The 19,907-nt window shown below is 44.3% G+C and overlaps 1 protein-coding gene across 1 annotated transcript in view; it reads left to right on the forward strand.

Annotated features, from left to right (window-relative positions):
* GABRA3 (gamma-aminobutyric acid type A receptor subunit alpha3) overlaps positions 1-19,907 on the forward strand; it is a 162,467-nt gene that overhangs the window by 132,387 nt on the left and 10,173 nt on the right. Inside the window, exons 7-9 of the mRNA XM_020975081.2 lie at positions 3,141-3,284; positions 6,163-6,315; positions 11,192-11,403. Of these exons, the coding sequence (XP_020830740.1) occupies positions 3,141-3,284; positions 6,163-6,315; positions 11,192-11,403 (509 nt within the window). The remainder of the gene's footprint in view (positions 1-3,140; positions 3,285-6,162; positions 6,316-11,191; positions 11,404-19,907) is intronic.

Here is a 19,907-nt window from a genome sequence, read left to right on the forward strand (position 1 = left end):
AAAACATTCACCAAATGCAATCTTACCAGCCCTTGTTAGTTACATTCCATCCCTAGATGTCTCTAGATGCTGTTGTAGAAACCCCTGGAGCTTAGCAGTGACATTCTGAAAACCTTTACTAATTAAAATAATGATAATAACGACAACAATTAATATTTGTATAGCACTTACTGTGTGCCAGGCACTGTGCTAAGCACTTTACAATGATTATCTCATTTGATCTTCACAACAACCCTGGGAGGCAGGCACTATTGTTATCCCCATTTTATAGATGAGGAAACTGAAGCAGATAGAGTTTAAGTGACTCACCCAGGGTCACAAAAGTTGTAAGTATCTGAGGCTGGATTTGGACTCAGGTCTTCCTGATTCCAGGTGCGCAGCTTTACCCACTGACCCACTTTATTCATCCAGAAAACATGCAATGCTACCAAATGAATATTGAGGATATTCCTTGCCTGTATGCTTAGCAACTAGGAAATTCCAAGGTCATAAGCAGTGGGATGGTGTTTCCAAGAAGCCAAAGGGATCAGAGGAGAGTATAGAAGAGTTGTTGTAGCAAATTACACATTTTTTAAGAATAAGAAGATGGAAACTTAAACACCTGGGCTAGATTTGATCATCTTGATTCCAAAGACATGGAACCTTTTAAAGTGCATAGATTGGAAGAAATTGAGGTGAGACATCTTTACTTGTGTGGACCTTAGACCAGTTGTTCTGGGTCTAACAACAATATAACATTCTTTATGAAAAGCACCATGAGAGAAAGTGTCATACGAGGAACTTCAGAAAATTTTTTTCCAAGTTCTTTCCTCTTTTGCTGGAGTTTTTTCAACGTCTTTCATTCTTCAGTGCTCCTGTCCTTGAATTCCAGGGGATGCTTCATTCCCAAGTCCATATCTCAAAGGATAGATGTTCTTGATGAAGCTATTTTGTGAGACCACTTTGTGATCACTGCTTCGTTTTCTAAATGTTTACTAACCATCCATTTAATAATATGGTCTCGAATTTTGCCAGGGATCCAAGTTGAATTCTCCTGCCTATAGTCTGCACTCTTTACTATTTTCCCATTTTTCAAAATTAGGACAGAATTGAACAAAAATAGCCAGTGGGGAATTGATACTTAATAAAAAATAGGAAGATAGTAAAAGAGCTTCTAGCTTTCCTTGACAAGTTCAGGTCTCCAGTCCCAAGTGAACTACAACCTTGGACATTGAAAGAACTGGCAGATGTGATTGCTGAGTCACTGTAAGTGATCTTTAAGAGATATTGGAAGTTGACAGAGGTAGAGCACTTTTGGCAAAGGGCAGATATTCCAAGTATCCAAAAAGGGAGCTGGTTGAATTTACAAACTATAAGCCTGTGAGCTTGACTTCTATTCCTGGAATATTGTAAAAAAAATTAAGAGATGATACATGAATATCTAGAAAAGGAAGTAATGATCACAGGAGCCAGTAACATGTCTTCAAAATCAGATGATGCCAGACTAACCTCATTTCCTTCTTTGACAGGGTTATTAGACTAGATCAGGGTGCTGTAGATATAGTTTACCTGGATTTGAGGAAATTATTTGAAAAATACTCTAATGTTGTTTGTGTAGAAATATGGAAAGATAAGCACTAGAAGATATTTACTATTTGCTATATTTATTTATTAAGTGAATTTGGAACTGATCAAATGGCTACCTTGGAAAGAAGTATCTATCAGAGAGCCCTAAGTATCTGTGCTTGGTTCTGTGTTGTTGATTTTTTTTCAGTCACTTGGATAAAGGCATAATAAGTAGGATGCTTATCCAAATTTCAGGTGACAGAAAGCTGTGAGGGGTAGCTGGAAGACTCAAGCAGGTCTAGAACACTGGGGGTAAATTTAGTGGGTTGAAATTCAATAGAGTTAAATGTGAACTTGGATTCAAAAAATCAACAGCACAAATCCAAGATAGGAAAAGAGTAACTAGATAGCAGTTAATGTGAAAAATATGAGGGTTTTGTTGCATTGTTAGCTCAGTATGAATCAGCATCACATGTAAGTTATAAAAGCTATGATGTCTGCAATAAGATACTCATAGTGTCTAGGGCAAGGGAGGAAATAGTCCTTCCATTATCTTCCCCTGTCAGACCACATCTAGAAGGTATTGTATTCAGTTCTAAGTGCTACATTTTAGAAAGGACATGGATAAGTTGGAGAGAGATCAGAGGAGGCTGATCAGGATGGTGAAAGGTCTGGAGATCATGCTATGTAAAAAGTGATTAATGGTACTGGGGATATTTAGCATGGAGAAGGGAAGACCCAGGGAGGAGATGGTAGTTGTCTTCAAGGATTTGAAAGGCTTTCCTGTGGGAAAGGGATTCTGTTTTTTTCTATCCAGCCCCAGAGGCAGAAGCAGCAGCAAATGGGTAGAAGTCACAGAGGCAAAATTAGGCTTGATGTAAAGAAAAACTTCCCAAGAAATCCTTGAGTAGAATGAGCTGCCTCAGTAGGTGGTAGCTTCCCTCTCACTGGGATCTCGCTTGAGATCATTAAGGAGACACTGGATGACTATTTGTCAAGGATATTGTTTAGGCATAGTTTGGGCTAGGTGGTCCCTGAAGTCCCTTCTAGCTTTGATGTTTCTGAGATTTTTTTGGAGCAACCCCCCCCCCCCCATAGGACTTCCACCAAGCATTGTAGAACAACCCAGGTCTGGACTAGACCCACCTGCGTAGGTAGCTCATATAGGGCTGGGATGTGAAGACAATCTGGAAAGAGGTTCCCTGGCTGAGAAACAGGGGCCACTCCCTTGCCCTCCTCAGCTATTGTTGCCACATTCTCTCCTTGATATGTGCAGCAGGGGCTTTGGAACAGAGGAGCAAACTTGTAGTGCTAAGCTAAGAGACACTGACCAGTGAATCATCTTTGATGAGAAAGCAGGGGTTTTCTGGGAGAAGGGACCCATACTTTCCTTCCTCAAGAGAAGGAAAAGCTTAAACATCTGGTGGCTGGACAGATGTGAACGTTGACAGTTGGAGATTGAAGAAATGTCCTCGGGTAGGAGAGATTAAATGGTATTATGCCTCAGCCTCCTATCTTATGGTTAAAGGGTGACTCTTTTGCTTTCCCTCAGCTGCTTCATCTTTTCCTTCCTCCCCTTCTCCTCCCTCCTCCAGATGCCTACACGAAGGCTGAAGTGATCTATTCCTGGACTCTTGGAAAAAACAAATCTGTGGAAGTGGCCCAGGATGGCTCTCGCCTGAACCAGTATGACCTGCTAGGCCACGTCGTTGGAACTGAGATTATCAGATCTAGTACAGGTACCAGGTTGTGGTGGTCCAGCCACACTCCCTAATGGCAACAGAGGCCACAGTGTACTGTGCTGGGAAGAAGAAAGCTGGGTGGTGGTTCTAAAGTTATTTGAAGGTATATGAAGTGGTTATTTGCATAGCTCTGTCAAGGCTGAGGATGCCTGTCCATCAGTTCTGGCGTGCTGTGCCAGAAGACAGACTGGAGCAGAGGGCATGAGTGGGATCTTCCATCTGATTGGCTTGCTTTGGTATCCATAGAGGGGTTCACTTATGCAGTATTAGCCACTTTACATACTAGCCTGTCCAGCAATGTCCATTTTCTCGGGCTAAAGTGCCTTCATTCTGTGGCCAAGATATTGAGAAATAAAAATATTGGCTATTTAAAATGGCACCAAGTCTAACCACTATAGTAGGGAATTATGGTGAGCTTCAGGCCCTCTTATACATGCCCAGGAAGGGCATGGCGATGTATGACATTTTAGAACCCGACATGTCACTTTACCAGTGTAACTGAAGAGCAGGTAGCCCATTCGTTAGCCTCCATTCTGGTTGGGTTGGGTTGGGTGTAGTATTTACTTTCTCCATCCATGAGTTCCCATAGCAGCAGATGTCAGCCTGACCTTAGGACACTGAGAGGTTAAAGGATTTGTTTGTCTGAGGTCATTGCTAGCATTCCTTCTGAATCTACTTCAGCTAATTATGCCAGTAACCAAGAATGTGTCTCTAGCAAATATTTTCTGATTTAATGAATATTATTATTTTTTCTATCTGCAGTGCTTCATTTTTCCTAGTTGCCCATGTTACAGGGAGCTTCAAGGGTCCTTTGTTCTCCTATTCCCCCTCCCCTCCCTTTCTCCATAGCTCTTCTATACTCATTCCTCTTCCCTTCTCTTTTCCTCATTACATTTCACGAATATTTTACCACCGGACAGACCCCAGGGATCTCTCCCTTCACTGTGGAGTGCTTTCCCTCTAGTGTTCTTGATATTAATAGACCCTGCCTTTAACAACCTGTATCTTCTCCCTAACTAGACCCCAAGGGCACATGGGGGAGTCCAAGAATTCGTTGTCAGAATGTCTGATCCAGGTCTATTTCTCCAGAGAAGAACTAGGAAGAAAGAAAGAAACAAACTTTTATTTTATTATATGCATGAGTGTGGTGGTAGTGAAGGGAATTCAATTTGAGAAGTATTCATTAGGCCTTCCCTATGTGCCAGGTGCTGTGACATGCAGTGAGGATGCAAAAACAGCGAGTCAAAGTTTCTGCCTCCAAGTGGCTTACAAGCTACGAGTGTGTGTGTGTGTGTGTGTGTGTGTGTGTGTGTGTGTGTGTGTGTGTGAAGATGGACAAAATGTACGCGAATAAGTAAATGCAATGATTGCACATTAAACAAGTCATTTCAAGAGGGAGAATACATTAATAACTGGGGGAGGGCCGGTGGGAATCAGAAAAGCCCCCATGGATGGATGGATTTGTCTTTCACCCAGAGGATGTGAAACCCAATATGTTCTTTGAAGGAAGCTAGGGATTCATAGAGGCTGAGGTGAGGAGGGAGTGCATTCCAGATATGGAAGTTCACCTGTGCAAAGACATGAAGGTGAGAGATGGAACGTCATGTATGGGAAACAGCTAGCAGATCAGTTTGACTGGAACAGAGAATCTGAAGGGAAGTAATATAAAACAAGTCTAGAAAGGTAGGTAGGAAATAGATTCAATGCCAGGTTAAGGAATTTGGGTTTTATCCAAGAGCCAACAGAGAGCCACTGCAGATTTTTCAGTGAGGAGTAACTTTAGGGAGATTACATTGGCAGCTCTGTGGTAGACTGGAGGGGATTGGAGAAGAGGAGAGAGAGCCTAAGGGCAATAGCTGTAAGTGTAGAGAGAAGGGGAGAGATGCTGGAGATGTTGAGGAGGTCAAATTGTTGGCTTGGCAATTGATTCGATGGAGGAGACATAAAAGAGAAGGAAGAGCTAAGGGTGACTTTGATGTTGCAAACTTGGATGATTGAAAGGATGGTGGCTCCCTTAACAGAAATGGGGAAATTTAGAAGAATGGGATTGGGAGGGAAATAAGATGACTTCTGTTTGGACTTAGATATGGACATTCTTATGCAACCAAATCAATAGCCCTAAAAACTATCCATGCCAAAATGACCCACAGCAGAAACCGGTCACTTTTCTAGATCATTTGTTACAGGGTACATATAACTATGGGATGCTCATCTACATGAGAGTCAAGTGTTCGCTGGGTCGCACTGTTCTCAGTACTCAGTGATTTAATCATTGTCTTCTTCCCCATCCCCTCATTTTGATATAATGAATTTTATTTTGCAAAGAGCTTTTGCTTTTAGTTACTTCATTTCCTTCTCACAATGCCAATACGGGGTGGTTAGGGCAAGTGTAATTATACTCATTTTACAGATAAAGAAACAAGAGAGGCAGAGTGACTTGCTCAAAGTCAGCCAGAAAATAGACACCAGGTATCTTGATACCTTCCAGCCTTCTATTTCCTCCATTTCTGTTGACAGCACCATTTTCGTTCCAGTCAGTCTGTTTCATAACCTCAGAGCCATTCAGAACTCTGCCCCTTCTCCCTTCTCTATTTTTTATCAGTTGCCAAGTCTTATGTTCTTTCCAGGGTATGGTCTCTCATCACGTCAGCCCCATCCCCCAGGAGTTCTACAGCCCCTCTCTATCAATTCAAATGACTACTTGGCAAATAGTCACTGTTTATTGGAGCAAAAAGAAATCCGGTGATGGTTAACAATGTGTATATGTATGTGAGGGAAAGATTGGAAATTTCACACCTGGTGATGAGAGCTAGCTAGGTCTGGCCTCCATGGTGATGCCAACAGTGTTGTTTTCTGCCTAATCTGTTCTCTCCAGGAGAATATGTCGTCATGACAACCTACTTCCACCTTAAACGCAAGATTGGTTACTTTGTGATACAGACCTACCTACCCTGCATCATGACTGTCATCCTGTCCCAGGTTTCTTTCTGGCTTAATCGGGAGTCTGTCCCTGCTCGTACAGTCTTTGGTGAGTGTTGAACAAGAGTGGAAGAATTCCCTGTGGAGGGCACTGTGCTCCCAGGTGTGGCCCCTAGGCAAAGCAATTATACTAAAGGGTAGAACCCAGGAACTGGGGGTCATCACCTCTGAGACTGCAACTTACCTCTTTCTGCATGCAGCCTCAGGCTTCCCAATCATTTGGTTGGAGTCCATTCAGGATTCCATTCCTTCCAATCCTGTCTGATGACCCATCTCAGAGAGGGAACATTTTGGACACTAGAAAGGAGGTAAAGGGTCATGGGGCAGAGATTTTAGATGTGGGAGGGACCTAGGAAGTTATCTAGTTCAACTGCTTCTTTTTTACAGATGTAGAAACTAAGGCCCAAAGAAAAGAAGTGACTTGCTCTAGGTCACATGCCTAGTTCATGGAAGAGCTAGGGTTTGAACAGAAGCCTCTTGATTCATTTATCTGGCCTCTGTATCCTACCAAGGAACCAATCACTCAAACCTGTTGCCAATCAAAAAGTGTTTCTCGGGTCAATCCAAGTAAACAAGCATTTAATAAGCTCCTACTGTGTGTCAGATACTGTGATGAGCTCTGGGGTACAGAGAAAGGCAAAATACAGTCCCTGCTCTTAAGGAGCTCATGACTACTGGGGAGGGAGACAGTAGGCAAACAACTATGTACAAATAAGATATATGCAGGATAGACTGGAGGTAATCTCAGAGGGAAGGCACTAGCACGAAGAGGGGCTGGTAAAGGCTTCTTGGAAAATGTGGAATCCTAGCTGGAACCTGAAGTAAACCAGGGAAGCCAGAAGCCAGAGTTGAGGGGAGAAAGAGAGACTTTCAGGCATGTGGGACAGGAAAACATAATGAGTTCAGTTTTGGATATGTTGAGCTTAAGATGTATATGGGACATCCAGGTTGAGATATCTAATAGGCAGTTGGACAGGAAGGGCTGATGCTCAGGAAAGAGGATTGGGCTGGATAAATAGATCTAAGAATCATCTGCATAGAGAAAATTGAATCCAGGGTAGCTGATGAGATCGTATGGAAGTGAAATTGTATGGAGGAAGAAAAGAAAGCCCAGGACAAAGTCTTGAGGTACACCCACAATTAGTAGGCATAACCTGGATGAAGATCTAGTGAAGGGGACTGAGACAGAACAGTAAGATAGGTAGAAGGAGAGATCAGTGTCATGAAAACCTAAGAAGAGAGAATCAAGGGGAAGATGGTTATCAACAGTGTCAAAAGCTGCAGAAAGGTCAAGAAGGATGAGGACTGAGAAAAAGTCATTCCATCTGACAATTAAGAAGTCATCCTCAACTTTGGAGGAGCTGTTTCAGGTAAATGATGAGGTCAGAAGCCAGATTGCAGAGGGTAAAGGAGAGAGAGAAATGGAAGTGGAGATGAAGATTGTAGGTGTCTTTCTCAAAGAGTTGCCTGGAAAGGGAAAAGGATGATAGCTAGTGAGGATGGAAGTGATGGGGTTGGTTTTTTTTTTGAGAATGAGGAGACAAGGGGTGCTCTGTAGGCAGCAGGGAAGCAGCCAGTAGACAGGGAGAGATGAAAGAATGAGAAAGATAATGGCACCAGTCTGGTGGAGAAGAAGGAATAGAACAGGATTACTTGCATATAGAGAGGTTGGCCTTGGCAAGGAGAAGCATCACCTCTTCTGGTTAGATGGGGTGAAGGAGGAGATAGTAGGGGGAGACATCTAAGTGATGAGAGAAGAGGAGGAGGGGAGAAGAGGGAGCTCTTGGTGAATGGCATCCAGTTTGTATGGAGTCCTATGCTCAGGCCTTCCAGGGATGCAAAGATGCAGTGTCCCTGGACTGTTTGGGAGCTTGTTCTTGAATCGAGGTGACCAACCAGACATAAAAAACCTGCCCCAGCCTTGGTGATGGGAAGCAAAATGATAGAACATGCCCCAGGTTCAGTGTCAGCAGACCTGGCTTGAAGTTCTGGCTCTCCCACTAACACTTTCTATTGACTTTAGAAATATCATTTGCCCCTCTTGGTCATTTAGGTTTCCCCATCGGTAAAATGAGGGAATTGGACCAGGCAATCTTAACAGAACTTTGTGGATCAGATGTTCTCCATTGCAGGCCCATCTCATCCCTTCTTCTTCAGTGGATGGTTGTGTCTCTAGAGGTCAGGAGCTTTTCTACTCCAATGTCATCTCTTGGGTTAAGAGGGAGAATAAGACCTCTCCCAGGGGGCCTCCTATGTCCTTTCCTGCCCCTGGCCCTCGTACTTTGTAAGGACCCTTTGTTGTTTTTCCAGGTGACTGCTAACCAAAAGGGCTTGCTCAAGATGGTGGCACTCCCCAAACTCACCCCCACACCCCTAGAAGAGAAGGCTACTCATGACATTTCCCTGACAGACCCAGAAAAATATGCATCCTCCCAAATAGAACACTGTGCCTGCCTGTGGTGGGCAGAGGGTTGCTGAACAATTGGGCCCATTATCTTAGCTTGCCAAGCTACAAATTCAGTTAGTGTGTTAATTAGTCGCTAGCAATATTATTAATTTATTGGGCTGATTCCTGTCATGGCTCAAAATTTGTCTCTGCTAATCAGCTCCCTTGATGATGCCCTGTTCAATTTGGAGCTGCACATGGGCAGCCTCAGATGGTTAGCCCTCAGTGGAAATAGAAGAGCATGTTTTATGCACTCACCCCCCCCCCCAGCTCTGGCTGGTGCTCCAATGTCCCTGAGAAACATCCCTGGCTGAGGAGGTTGGGGCCTGAGAGATTCTTTGTGTTCTAGTTCTTGCCTCCTTCCCTCTGTCTCCAAAGCACCCCATCTCCTGGTACTCCAACTACGCCTTCCCCTCCTCCATCCCTAAATGTTTGCCCTGCATTATAATTCTCAGCAGCCGTATCCTAGTTACTGAACTCTCTGACCCTCCCAGCACCCAACTCACAATTCCCTATGTGGAGAACAACCCTCCCTTCCACATGGAAAGTAGCGACAGTTTCCAAAGCAACTTCTTCATTCTCTCACTGAATCCCAATTACCCATTTTGGAATTCATACCCATTTTACAGATGGGGAAATTCGTTTCCTCCTAGAGGCTAATAGAAGGCTTTGGAAAGAACACCGGACTGGAGGTTAGTAAATGAGGAGAGATTTGAACCCAGGTCTCTTGATTCCACTGCACCAAACTTGCCTCCAAGATCTATTGATGCCCCATGTGTATCGATTTCTTTTTCCATATACCCAGAATCTCAGCATTGGAAGGAGTTTTGTCTAGTCCAACCCACATGTGAATAGAAGCCACCTTACTAAGTGATCATCCGGCCTCTGCTTGAAGACTTCCATTGGTAGAAAACTCCTTCAACTTTTGGCTAGCTCTAATTCTTAGAGGGTTCGTCCATATATTGTTGATATGTCTGTCTCTGTGTTAGGATCCTAGATACAGAGCCAGAAGGGTTCACGAGTCCAACCTCATTTTACAGCTAAGGAGACTGAGGCCCAGAAAGATGAAGTGACTTATTGTCCAATTGAAACCAATCTAATTCATTTTGAAAATATCTGAAGATGGCTATTGCATCCTTCTTGAGCCTTTTCTTCTCCTGAGTATAAAGTTCCCTGGTTCCTTCAACTGCTCCTTGTATGGCGCCATCTCTGGCCCCAAGGCTAGCCTGATTTCTCTCTTCTGGATGCTGTCTGGCTTATCAAGGACTTTCCTAAAACATGGTGCCGAGACCAAACTCAGTGCTCCAGAGATGGTCTGCTGAGGGCAGAGGACAGCAGAGACCGATCCCTCCCTTGGTCCTGGTTTCATGCCTTTGGTAATACAGCTTCACTGGCTGTCACATCATACTGTTGACTCATATGGAACTTGCCATTCACCAGAGATCCAAATTGATAGTATGCTGGGCCCAAACTAACATGATTAAATTTAACAGAGATAAAGGTGAAGTCTTCTACTTGGGTTTTTAATAAAATCAGCTGTAGAAGCAATAGCAATTCATATAAAAAAGGCTTCAAGGTCAACATAAGCCAACAGTGTCGCGTGGCTGCCAACCAAGGTACTGCAGGCCTGGGCCGCGGTAAGATGGAAGGAGCATCCAGCATGTGGGAGGCGACAGCCCCGTGACATTCTGCTTTGGTAATACCCACATGTACGACAGGATGTTGAGTTCTAGAAGGCTAATGCCAAGCTGACATGTGTCCAGGGGAGGGGGAACAGGACACTGCCATATGAGGAGCAGTTCAGGGAATGGGGGGATGCTGATCCCTCTTAGAAAAGAGAAGACTTATCATGGGGAGGGGAACAAATGTGACAATTACCCATCCCATGGAGCAGTGAGTAGAGTGAAAATGTGTTGTAATGGAAAAGGCATCAGATTGGGATTTGTGAGAACTAGATTCTAGTCCTAACTTGGGCATTAGAACTATGTGACCTACTGCAAGCCATAGTCCACCCCCACTCTAGCCCTCAGTCTCTTTTGTAAAATGAAGGGGTTAGCTTAGACCTCTAAGATCCCCTCTGGCTCAGAATTCTTATCCTGTGACTTTTCTCTGGGGCCTCAAGGGGGAAGAACTATGACAAAAGTAGCCAGGAGGCAGACCTACTTGATGAAAGGAAGAACTTTCTAACAATGAAAACTACCCAACAATGAATAGTCTGTGCTCTCTCATGAAATGATGAACTTCCTGTCACTAGAAATGTTTGAGCAGTGGCTGGATGGTATTTGTTTGGAGAGGGCATTCTAGCCCGGGTAGAAGGTTAGACAATATTACTTTGAGATCACTTCCAGCTCTGTGATGCTTTCTGGTTTAGATGACTTCCTTTGAAATGGCCCCTCTTTCCCCAGGTAAGACAGGTGAGCCCACTTATCAGACTTAGCATCTTCTGATGGTGGTGGATTCTTCCCTTCTCTCCCCACAGGGGTCACCACTGTCCTCACTATGACCACCCTGAGCATCAGCGCCAGAAACTCTTTACCTAAGGTGGCATACGCGACGGCCATGGACTGGTTCATAGCCGTCTGTTATGCCTTTGTGTTTTCTGCGCTGATTGAATTCGCCACTGTCAACTACTTCACCAAACGGAGCTGGGCTTGGGATGGCAAGAAGGTGATAGAGTCTCAGGAACAGAAGGTGAGTGGCTATGGGAAGAGGGCAGAGGGAGGGGCTAAGAAGCAACCCACGAGTGAGCTGTATTGGGACCAGGAGTGGGCAGCATGCAGCCTGCTGGTATTGAATGAGGCTGTGTTCTATTCACTGGGGTCATCAATCCAGGTCTTGACTGGTATGCTTCTTGGCAGCTAGGAGGGAGGGAGGGGGCAAAGGCTGGAGCAAGCTTGGAGGAACCACAGTACTGGTGAGCAGGAGTGTGAATCCCCAGCATATACCAGTCATGTTGGGGGAAGTACACGAAGGATGACAAGATGACAGAAAGAAGATAGAATGGCTCAACTCTGATTTTGCTTCTATTTTCTCTGTCCAGCATAACAACTTTCAGTTCAGAAGGGATAGAATAAATCTGGTTAAGTGGGAATTGAATCTCAAGACAGGCAAGGAGATAGTAAAGAAGCAGCTGGTCACTAAATAAGTTGTAGCCCAGATGAATTACATCCCAGGGAACTCAAGCAATGCTCAGTTATCATCACCTTGTGACCAATGTCAGTCATCTTGGAGAAATCGTGGTCAGAGGCCAGAATACTGGAAACAGGAAAATTTCCCAATGTCCAAAAAAGGGGAAAACATGATTTTCAGAATTCATTAAAGTAAACCTTGATACCAGTCCCTGACAAATTCTAATTATGGATTATTAGTCAAATGGTTTGTGGGCCTTTAAGAATACAGAGATGCCAGGAGCCAATATAGGTTTACTAAGACCAAGTCATACTAACCACATTCCCTTTATTTGGCAGAATTACTAGACCGGTAAATCAATAGCAATGCTATCAACACAAAGGTGGATCTTGATTTCCACAGGGCACTTGACAGTCTCTCATGTTCCTGTGAACAGATGGAGAAATGGGGGCTAGATTATAGTAGATTTAGGTGGATTCATAGCTAGCTAAGCAACAACTGTGAGTGGTGATTAAGGGATTGATACTACCCTGGAGAGGAGTCTCTAATGGTGTATTGTATGGCTCTGTCCTTGGTCCTATCTGGTTCAACGGTTTTCTTAATGACTTGGACAAAGACATGGAGGGCATGTCAACCAAAGTTACAGATTCCATGATATGAAGCTGGGAGGGATAACAATCGAGCTTCTACCATATATCAGCAGACTAGAATGATAGGCTGAAACACAAAACATCACTTTAAGGAAGATAAGGTCTTACATTTGTGTTAAAAAATACATTGCACAAATACAGGATGGAGGAGATGTGGCTTAGCAACAGTTCACTTGAAAAAGAAAAAGAAACCTTGGATTTTTAGTGGCCTGCAAGCTCAGTGTGAATCAATAGCGTGATGTAGCAGCCCCAAAAGCTAATGCAATCTCAGGCTGCATTAATAGATACACAGTGTCCAGAACAAGGAAGATAATAGCCCTCCAGTACTCTGCACTTGTCAAATATTATCTGAAGTATGGTGCTCACTTTTGGGCACCACATGTTAAGAGAGGCATTAATAAGTGTGTTCAGGGCTGAGTTGCCAGCAAGGTGAATGGTCTGGCAATCATGCCATATGAAGAACTGCTGAAGAAATTAAGGGAGATCAGCCTGGAGAAGGGAAGACTTGGGAAAGGGAAGGATGGGGAGGAGGGCACGAGAGCTGCTTTCAAATAGCTGAAGATTTGTCATGTGAAAAAGGAAATACAAGTGTCCAGTGTAGCTCCAGAGGCCAGACCTAGGACCAAATGGGAGGCAGATTTCAATTCAGCAGAAAGAATTTAACATGTGGCTCTGTTCAAAACTGGACTGGGGTCTCTTGTGAGGTAATAAGCTCTACATCACTAGAGGTGTTCAATTAGAGGCTAAATCACTACCTCAAAGGGACGTTCTTGCATTGGGGTAGGAGGAGACTAGACCCTATAACCTCCAAAATTCCTTCAAACTCGACTACTCCCCACTATACTCATCCTCCTAACTCATTGGGCCCTCCTCTTTGCCCACACCCTTTCTACCCTCTCAGCAGCATGGCTTCTCCCCACTCCCATACCCTCCACTGGTTCTGACCAGTGAGAAAGGAGAGGAAGCAGAGTAGCTTCACACCCTCTTCCACACTTCAAGGGTGCTGAATGGGAGGTTTGTCTGGTGCCAAAGGAGGGGAAGGGAAGGGAAGGATGCCTTGTAATTCCTTAGCCCTTCCTCTAATAAGGCATCAATGGAGGAATGAAAGGCTCTTAAGGGATGGAAGGTGACTTTACAGGCTCCTGGTAGAACTATGCCTCAAGTAGCTCAAATAGCATTTGTTTGAAATCTTTAACTACCTTTCATTTAAAGATCTTGGTGTCTACCCTGTTACCTCTCTCGCTCTAACCTGATTTTAAGATTATAGCTTTTAAGCAGAAAGAGATCTTAAATTTCAAGTCCAAGTCTCTTGTTTTTGACAGATGAAGCAACTGAAGCACAGAGAGGGAACATGACTCGTTCAAAGTCCCACAGGTAGAAAGTGCCCAGGATGAGGATTAAAACCCAGGTCCATTGACTATCAATCCAGTCCTCTTTCTATTACTTCTCCTAATCATCTGCAGAGACCAACTGTCTCTGGATAATTTTGTATCCATTTGATACCATGAAGGGGGACCTTTGTACTCTCTTCAGAGGCTGGATAGGTGGCCATGCTGAATATATGGCTTGGCTGCCTAGGCTGTCCTTACCCGTTAGAATTCACCCTTTAGGCTTTGAGGAAAATTTACTGAGCAGGGAACTAGGAACAGCTTGGGGAAAGGTTTGGCACCTTCCTTCCTGGGCATTGGCTTTCCCCATAGTTACTCTCTTAATTTCTGGGCAAATAACTGCCAGACAGCTCCTCCATCACCACACCCCTCAGCCAATCTCTATTCCAACCCTCTCTGCTTACAGAAAGTGCTTACTCTAGCACGACTGGTCCCGTCTTTTTATTAGTGAATCAATTCTGAAATCAAGCTTTGTCCTTGACATTCATTCTGGAGGCTGGGCTTGGGGGATGGCAGTGGGGGTGGGCAGGGAGGAAACTCATCAGAATGTGCTTTGTGGGTCAGATAGGGAAAGGAAAAGGAGAGAGGAGGGGAATGAGATTCTTGCCAAAGCAAGGTGCTCTTTAGTCCTAGGGGCAAGTGCCAAGAGGTGAGCCCATTGAAACAAGGGCCCTAGTTCAGTAGCTTAACTGTTAGAACTGACCATCATCTTAGAGGTCATTTAGTCCAACATCTGCTTCTAGCACCTAGTAGGACCCCACTACTTATTCATTGAACTGAACAAGGACACCAGTGCCCAGACTGTCTATGAAATTTGCCCAAGGTCATCCAATTAGTGGCAAGTCAGTGGATTTGAAACATAAGTCCCAGAGAGGGCAGATGGCTAGATTGAGGAGTTGGGGCTGCATTTTCTCTGTATTTCTATAGGATATGTATTTTTCTGTCAAGGGCCACTGAGTCACAGGGGAAAAAGTAATCAATCTCAAGTCATATAAATGAAAGGAAAATTACTTTTGTCCTTTTAGGAGGACTATAAAACATCATCCCCATGTACTTTTTAAATTAAGGGGGCATAAAATACCATCCAATAAATAGAATAATACCTAATAAAAACATATACTTTGGTTCTACATCACGGCCAGTTAAATGGACAGAGAAATGGGGAATCAAAAGAGACCAGGATAAAGGGAGAGAGGCAACTTCCTTGTTTGCCAAAGAGGTTTTCTGGCCATTTTTTTCTTTTCAATGAAAAAAAACCCACTAACTTCCTTGTTTTGAAATTGGGAGACAGTCACATCCCATGTAACAGAGAAAAAACTATCTGTTTTCATAGAATACCATCCCTGTCTTGTAGCCATGGTCAGTCAGTCGGTCAAGAAGATTTAAGTGCTTATTCTGTGCCAAGCATTGTGCCAAGTGCTGGGGACTGGATGAAATTAAGCCCAAGGATGGCTTCACCCCATCAGAACCCATGCTCTGTAGCAAACATCAGTGGAAGGCACCTTGCTTTGACAAAAGTCTCCAAGGGATTTGGAAGGGGCCAGGGAAGATCAGGTGGCTTGCTTAGCCAATCACAGAGGTGCTTGGCACCTTCAGCCTCCAAGTTTAGAACTGAACAACTGTCTTGCTTGTCTCTTCTGGGACAACCGGGTTTCTTTGCTGAACTTGTATCATCTTAGGAACAAGTTTCAGGTCAGGCTGACCATGCCTAGCATTCAAGGCAATTGGAGATCCTATGCCACTGGGTCATTTAGATGTCTGGTTTAGACATTAGTAGTTAAGTGAACTGGACCCTTGGCTATGATCCCACCCAGTTTAAATAATTTGGCTTTTGTTATGCTCTCCATGTTTTCCCTCAACACTTCCCATCCTGCCTCAAAAGCAGAGCAGTGTCCGCCTTGGGGGAAGGAACATCCTGGGAGTTTTGAGTGTGAACTGAGAATAGCATCAGTCTTTGATCAGAAGTTCCAGATTCCCCCAGGAGGTTGTTCCACTACCTACACATAACCAGAATTCCTTGCAGGACCCTAAAGTGGTATGTCCTTCTTACCCAACCATAGGAGGCCCCTTTCCTGAACCCAGTCTGGGAGTTGCTGGGAATGTCTTCTCCCAGAAGACTCTAGGCTGCCTGAGTCTCTGGCCCCTCCAGACCAGCTGGATAGCTTCAGGGGATTGGGACTGGGACTGTCTCCTGTGTTTGCCTGGCATTTTGAGTCATAGGCCATGTTGTTTTGGTGCCGTCTGGCATGAAAGTTCGCTACTGATTCTGTCTCGTCCTTTAATTAACTCTACCCAAAACAACTGTCAGGAGGAGAGCTGAGGAACAGATTGCCAATGGACAGGGAATAGCTCTGGGCTGCATTTTCAAAGTATTCTTCTTAGTGGTAATATATATATATATAATATATATATATATATATATATATATATATATATATATGTATATACACACACATATATACACACGTATACGTATGTATGTGTGTATATATACACACACATACACATATGTATGTATGTATGTGTGCATATTATATATACTATGTGTGTGTGTGTGTGTGTGTGTGTGTGTATCTGTATACACACACACATATGTGCATACCCCACCCAAACTCAGGCAAGGTTCAATCTCCTTGTGGGATTAGAGGGGTCTTATTTTGGAGTGGGTGTTAGGGAAGGATAGAAAATTATAGCTAGCATTTATATGGCATCTGAAGCTTTTCAAAGCATTTCATCTCATCGGATCCTCACAACAATCCTGTGAAATAGGTTATGTTTTGTTGTTCAGTCGCTCAGTCGTGTCTGACTCTTTGTGCCTCAGTGGACCATAGCACACCAGGCCCTTCTGACCTGAGGGGCTTATCTTCCAATGTCATCTCTTTTAGCATTTGAATACTTGGGGTTTTCTTGGTGAAGATACTGGAGTGGTTTGCTACTTCCTTCCCCAGAGGATCACCTTTTGTCAGAACTCTTCACTATGACCTGTTCATTTTGGGTAACCCCGCCCAACATAGTTCATAACTTCATTGAGTTATACAAGCCCCTCTGCCATGACAAGGCAGTGATCCAGGAAGAAAGGTTAAATTATTATCCCCATTTTATGGGTGAGGCAGCTGAGACAGACAAAAGTTGAATGATTTGTCCAGGGTCACACAGCTAGTATCTGAGGAAGGATTTGAACTCAAATCCTTCTGAATCCAGGTCTATTGCTCTATACACTGAGTTACCAAGCTGCTTTAGTGGATCCCCACTTTGATGTCTTTAGAAGCCATAGCTTACTAGGGCCCTGGGCCAGAGGGAGCTTTCTATATATGGCTTTGTATATTGGGTGACCAGGGGTCCCCTACTGGCATGATCCTGGAATACAGGAGGTGTTCAAAGAAGATTTATCGAATTGGAGCAAGATGAAGGCCATGCAGGAAAGTTTAGCATGAAGAACCCTGGCCTAGAAAGCAGGAGACCTGAGTTCTACAGTCAACCTTGCCACCAAATTTCCTGAGTAACCTTGGGCAAATCTACTACCCTCTCTGGCCCTCAGTTTTCCCATATTTAAAAGGAGGGCATTGGATTAGATGGTCTTTTAAGGCCCCCCCGAACTCTAACAGACTCTCTGAATTCTCTCTTACAGTAGGGGGTGGGGTCCAGATGAGGTGGGCTAGAGCACCTGGGACCAGAGAATTCTCACTTTGTGGTCCAGACAGCGTCCTTGGATCTCCCTGATTTCCCTAAATTGTCGCAGAACCAGGGAGCAACACTTCAGTTTCTATACTCTGCTGGTCGTGTGGGGCTCACTTCTCAGGGGAGCATCATTGCCCCAAAGGCAGGACTTTATTTTCTCTGTACTTTCTCCCTTGGGCCTGAGAATTGTTTGCAGTCTGTAGGAGGGAGGGGCTGGCCAGGTCAAGCCCAAGTAGGTCTGCCCTGCCCTGCTATTGCCCAGGGCTGCTGGACAGCTCCTTAGGTTTGAAGCATCTGACCATCACTCTTCCAAATAGAATTGTAGTTTCCTCTGCCACTAACTCAAAAATCAATCCCTTGGATTGGAGAGGAAGGGGCATTCTCAGCATCTTCAGTTGATAGTGTTGGTCTTTGTTATACACAAAGGCAGTAGATAGCAGGGCCCTCAAAGGAGATGGGCTAACTTGTCACAGGCTTAACTACATGTGCTACCTACCCTCTACAAGCTTACATTCTTAACTGAGTAGCATCAAGCAGGGAGAGGAGCACTACAATACTGGTCCGAGAGAAGTATTGGGGATAGCAGGCAAACCATGGGATCAAATATCTCCCATGACATTTGCTAGCTAGGAGATCCTAGGCTCCACCCACGGTCTCATTTTCCTCATCCTTAAAATGGAGATAATAATAGCTGCATTCCCTAGCTTACAGGAAAGTGCTTTGCAAACTTCAAAGGCTGTAGAAATGTTAGAGATTATTGGCCCAGAGACCATTTCCTTCTTTTAAGAAAATTGGACAAATAACTCTGTGAAAATAAAGTGAAGTCCTGAGAGTGAGAATATTTGGGCAGCATAAAACCTATGATTAGGAGCCAGGAAACTATGTCATCCAAGAGAGTTAAGGTGGTACAGCTGTAAGAGACTAACCTCGAAGCAGAAGTCCTAGGTACAAATTCTGTATTGGCCACTTATTTCCTGTGGCATCATCTACTGGCCACTTCATCTCCCTGGGACTCAGTTTTTTCATCTGTAAAATAAAGGGGGGGGGTGGACCAGACAACTTCCGATGTCCCTTCCAGCTGTAGATTTATGGAATTGGGGGTATTAAGTTTGGAGCAGAGAAGAATTCTGGGTCAGGGTTGGGGGTGGGGGTGGGCAGACTGACAGTCTTCAAACCCAGCAACTTCCTAACAATTAGAGCAGGGGTGGGGAACCTGTGGCCTCGAGGCCACATGTGGCTAAGTACTTGGACTCAGCTTTCCAAAGTAGGAATGGGCTGCCTTGGGAGGTAGTGAGTAGCTTGAAGACTGGAAGTTATGAAGAAGATGCTTGTCTAGGTGTGGGCTGTGTTGGATAATTGCATATCTTCCAACTTTTATATTCAGAGGGTCATAGTGAGGCCTCTACTAGGGTGGAAGACATGAGGTTTGGCAGTGGCCCCAAGGAGGCAGTAGGTAGCAGGGCCCTCAAAGGAGATGGGCTAACTTGTCACAGAATTGTTCTAGTGGGTATATGTGGAGGAGGAAAGGACTCTCTGCTGTCCTGATAGCACATTATTTTACCTTGTGACACTCACAGCGCTCTCCCAAAGAGTGCAAGTTGCCACTTGTCTCTTTTCTTCTCAGGAAAGGTGCATCTCACACACTGGCATTTGCAAAACCTTTGGTGGTGATCCCCTAAAAGCTCGGTGCTGCTTATTTGCAAGGCTCACAACTCATTTCCTGCTAGGCTTTCAAACTCCAAAACATCCCAAGTGATGTCATTTACACTTTCAGAAATCAAATTTCCATAGGAAGGAAAAATGACTTTTGGGGGGTTTGGCATTGGTTTTGCTGCTATTTCCTTCTGCCTCCTTCTTCCTCTGTCACTCATAGTGTAGCGAGGCCAGGATACTGGCAACAGATTTGTCTCTGGCCGTTCCTATCAACCCTCCTCACCCTTCTCTCTCCATATATGTCTCCTCCAAGGGTCTTAGCAATCAATAGACAATGTTTCCAAGGGCTTAGAGCCCTGAATGAAGGGCGGGGAGAACAGACAGAAACATAACTGAGATTGTGAATGAGCTGCACACTGGGTCTGGAGACTGCTCCATGGTCACAGAATTGTTTTTTCTAGTCAAGCCTGATCATGATGGACTTGGAAATGTGGCATCACTGGAATTTGGGGACATTACAACAGAATCATAGAGTGTTAGAGTTGGAAGGTATCTTAGAGATCATCCTAGCCACCCTCACTTCAATTTTACACGCGGGGAAACAAAGGCTTTAGAGCTGAAACTTCCCTCACTTCCAGCAGAGTTCTCTTTCCATCACAATGTTCAAAAAGTCATCTATCTTGGAGTTAGGTAGAGA

This window comes from Phascolarctos cinereus, unplaced genomic scaffold (genome assembly GCF_003287225.1).
Source record: "Phascolarctos cinereus isolate Bilbo 61053 unplaced genomic scaffold, phaCin_HiC Scaffold_8;HRSCAF=390, whole genome shotgun sequence".
NCBI lineage: Eukaryota > Metazoa > Chordata > Mammalia > Diprotodontia > Phascolarctidae > Phascolarctos > Phascolarctos cinereus.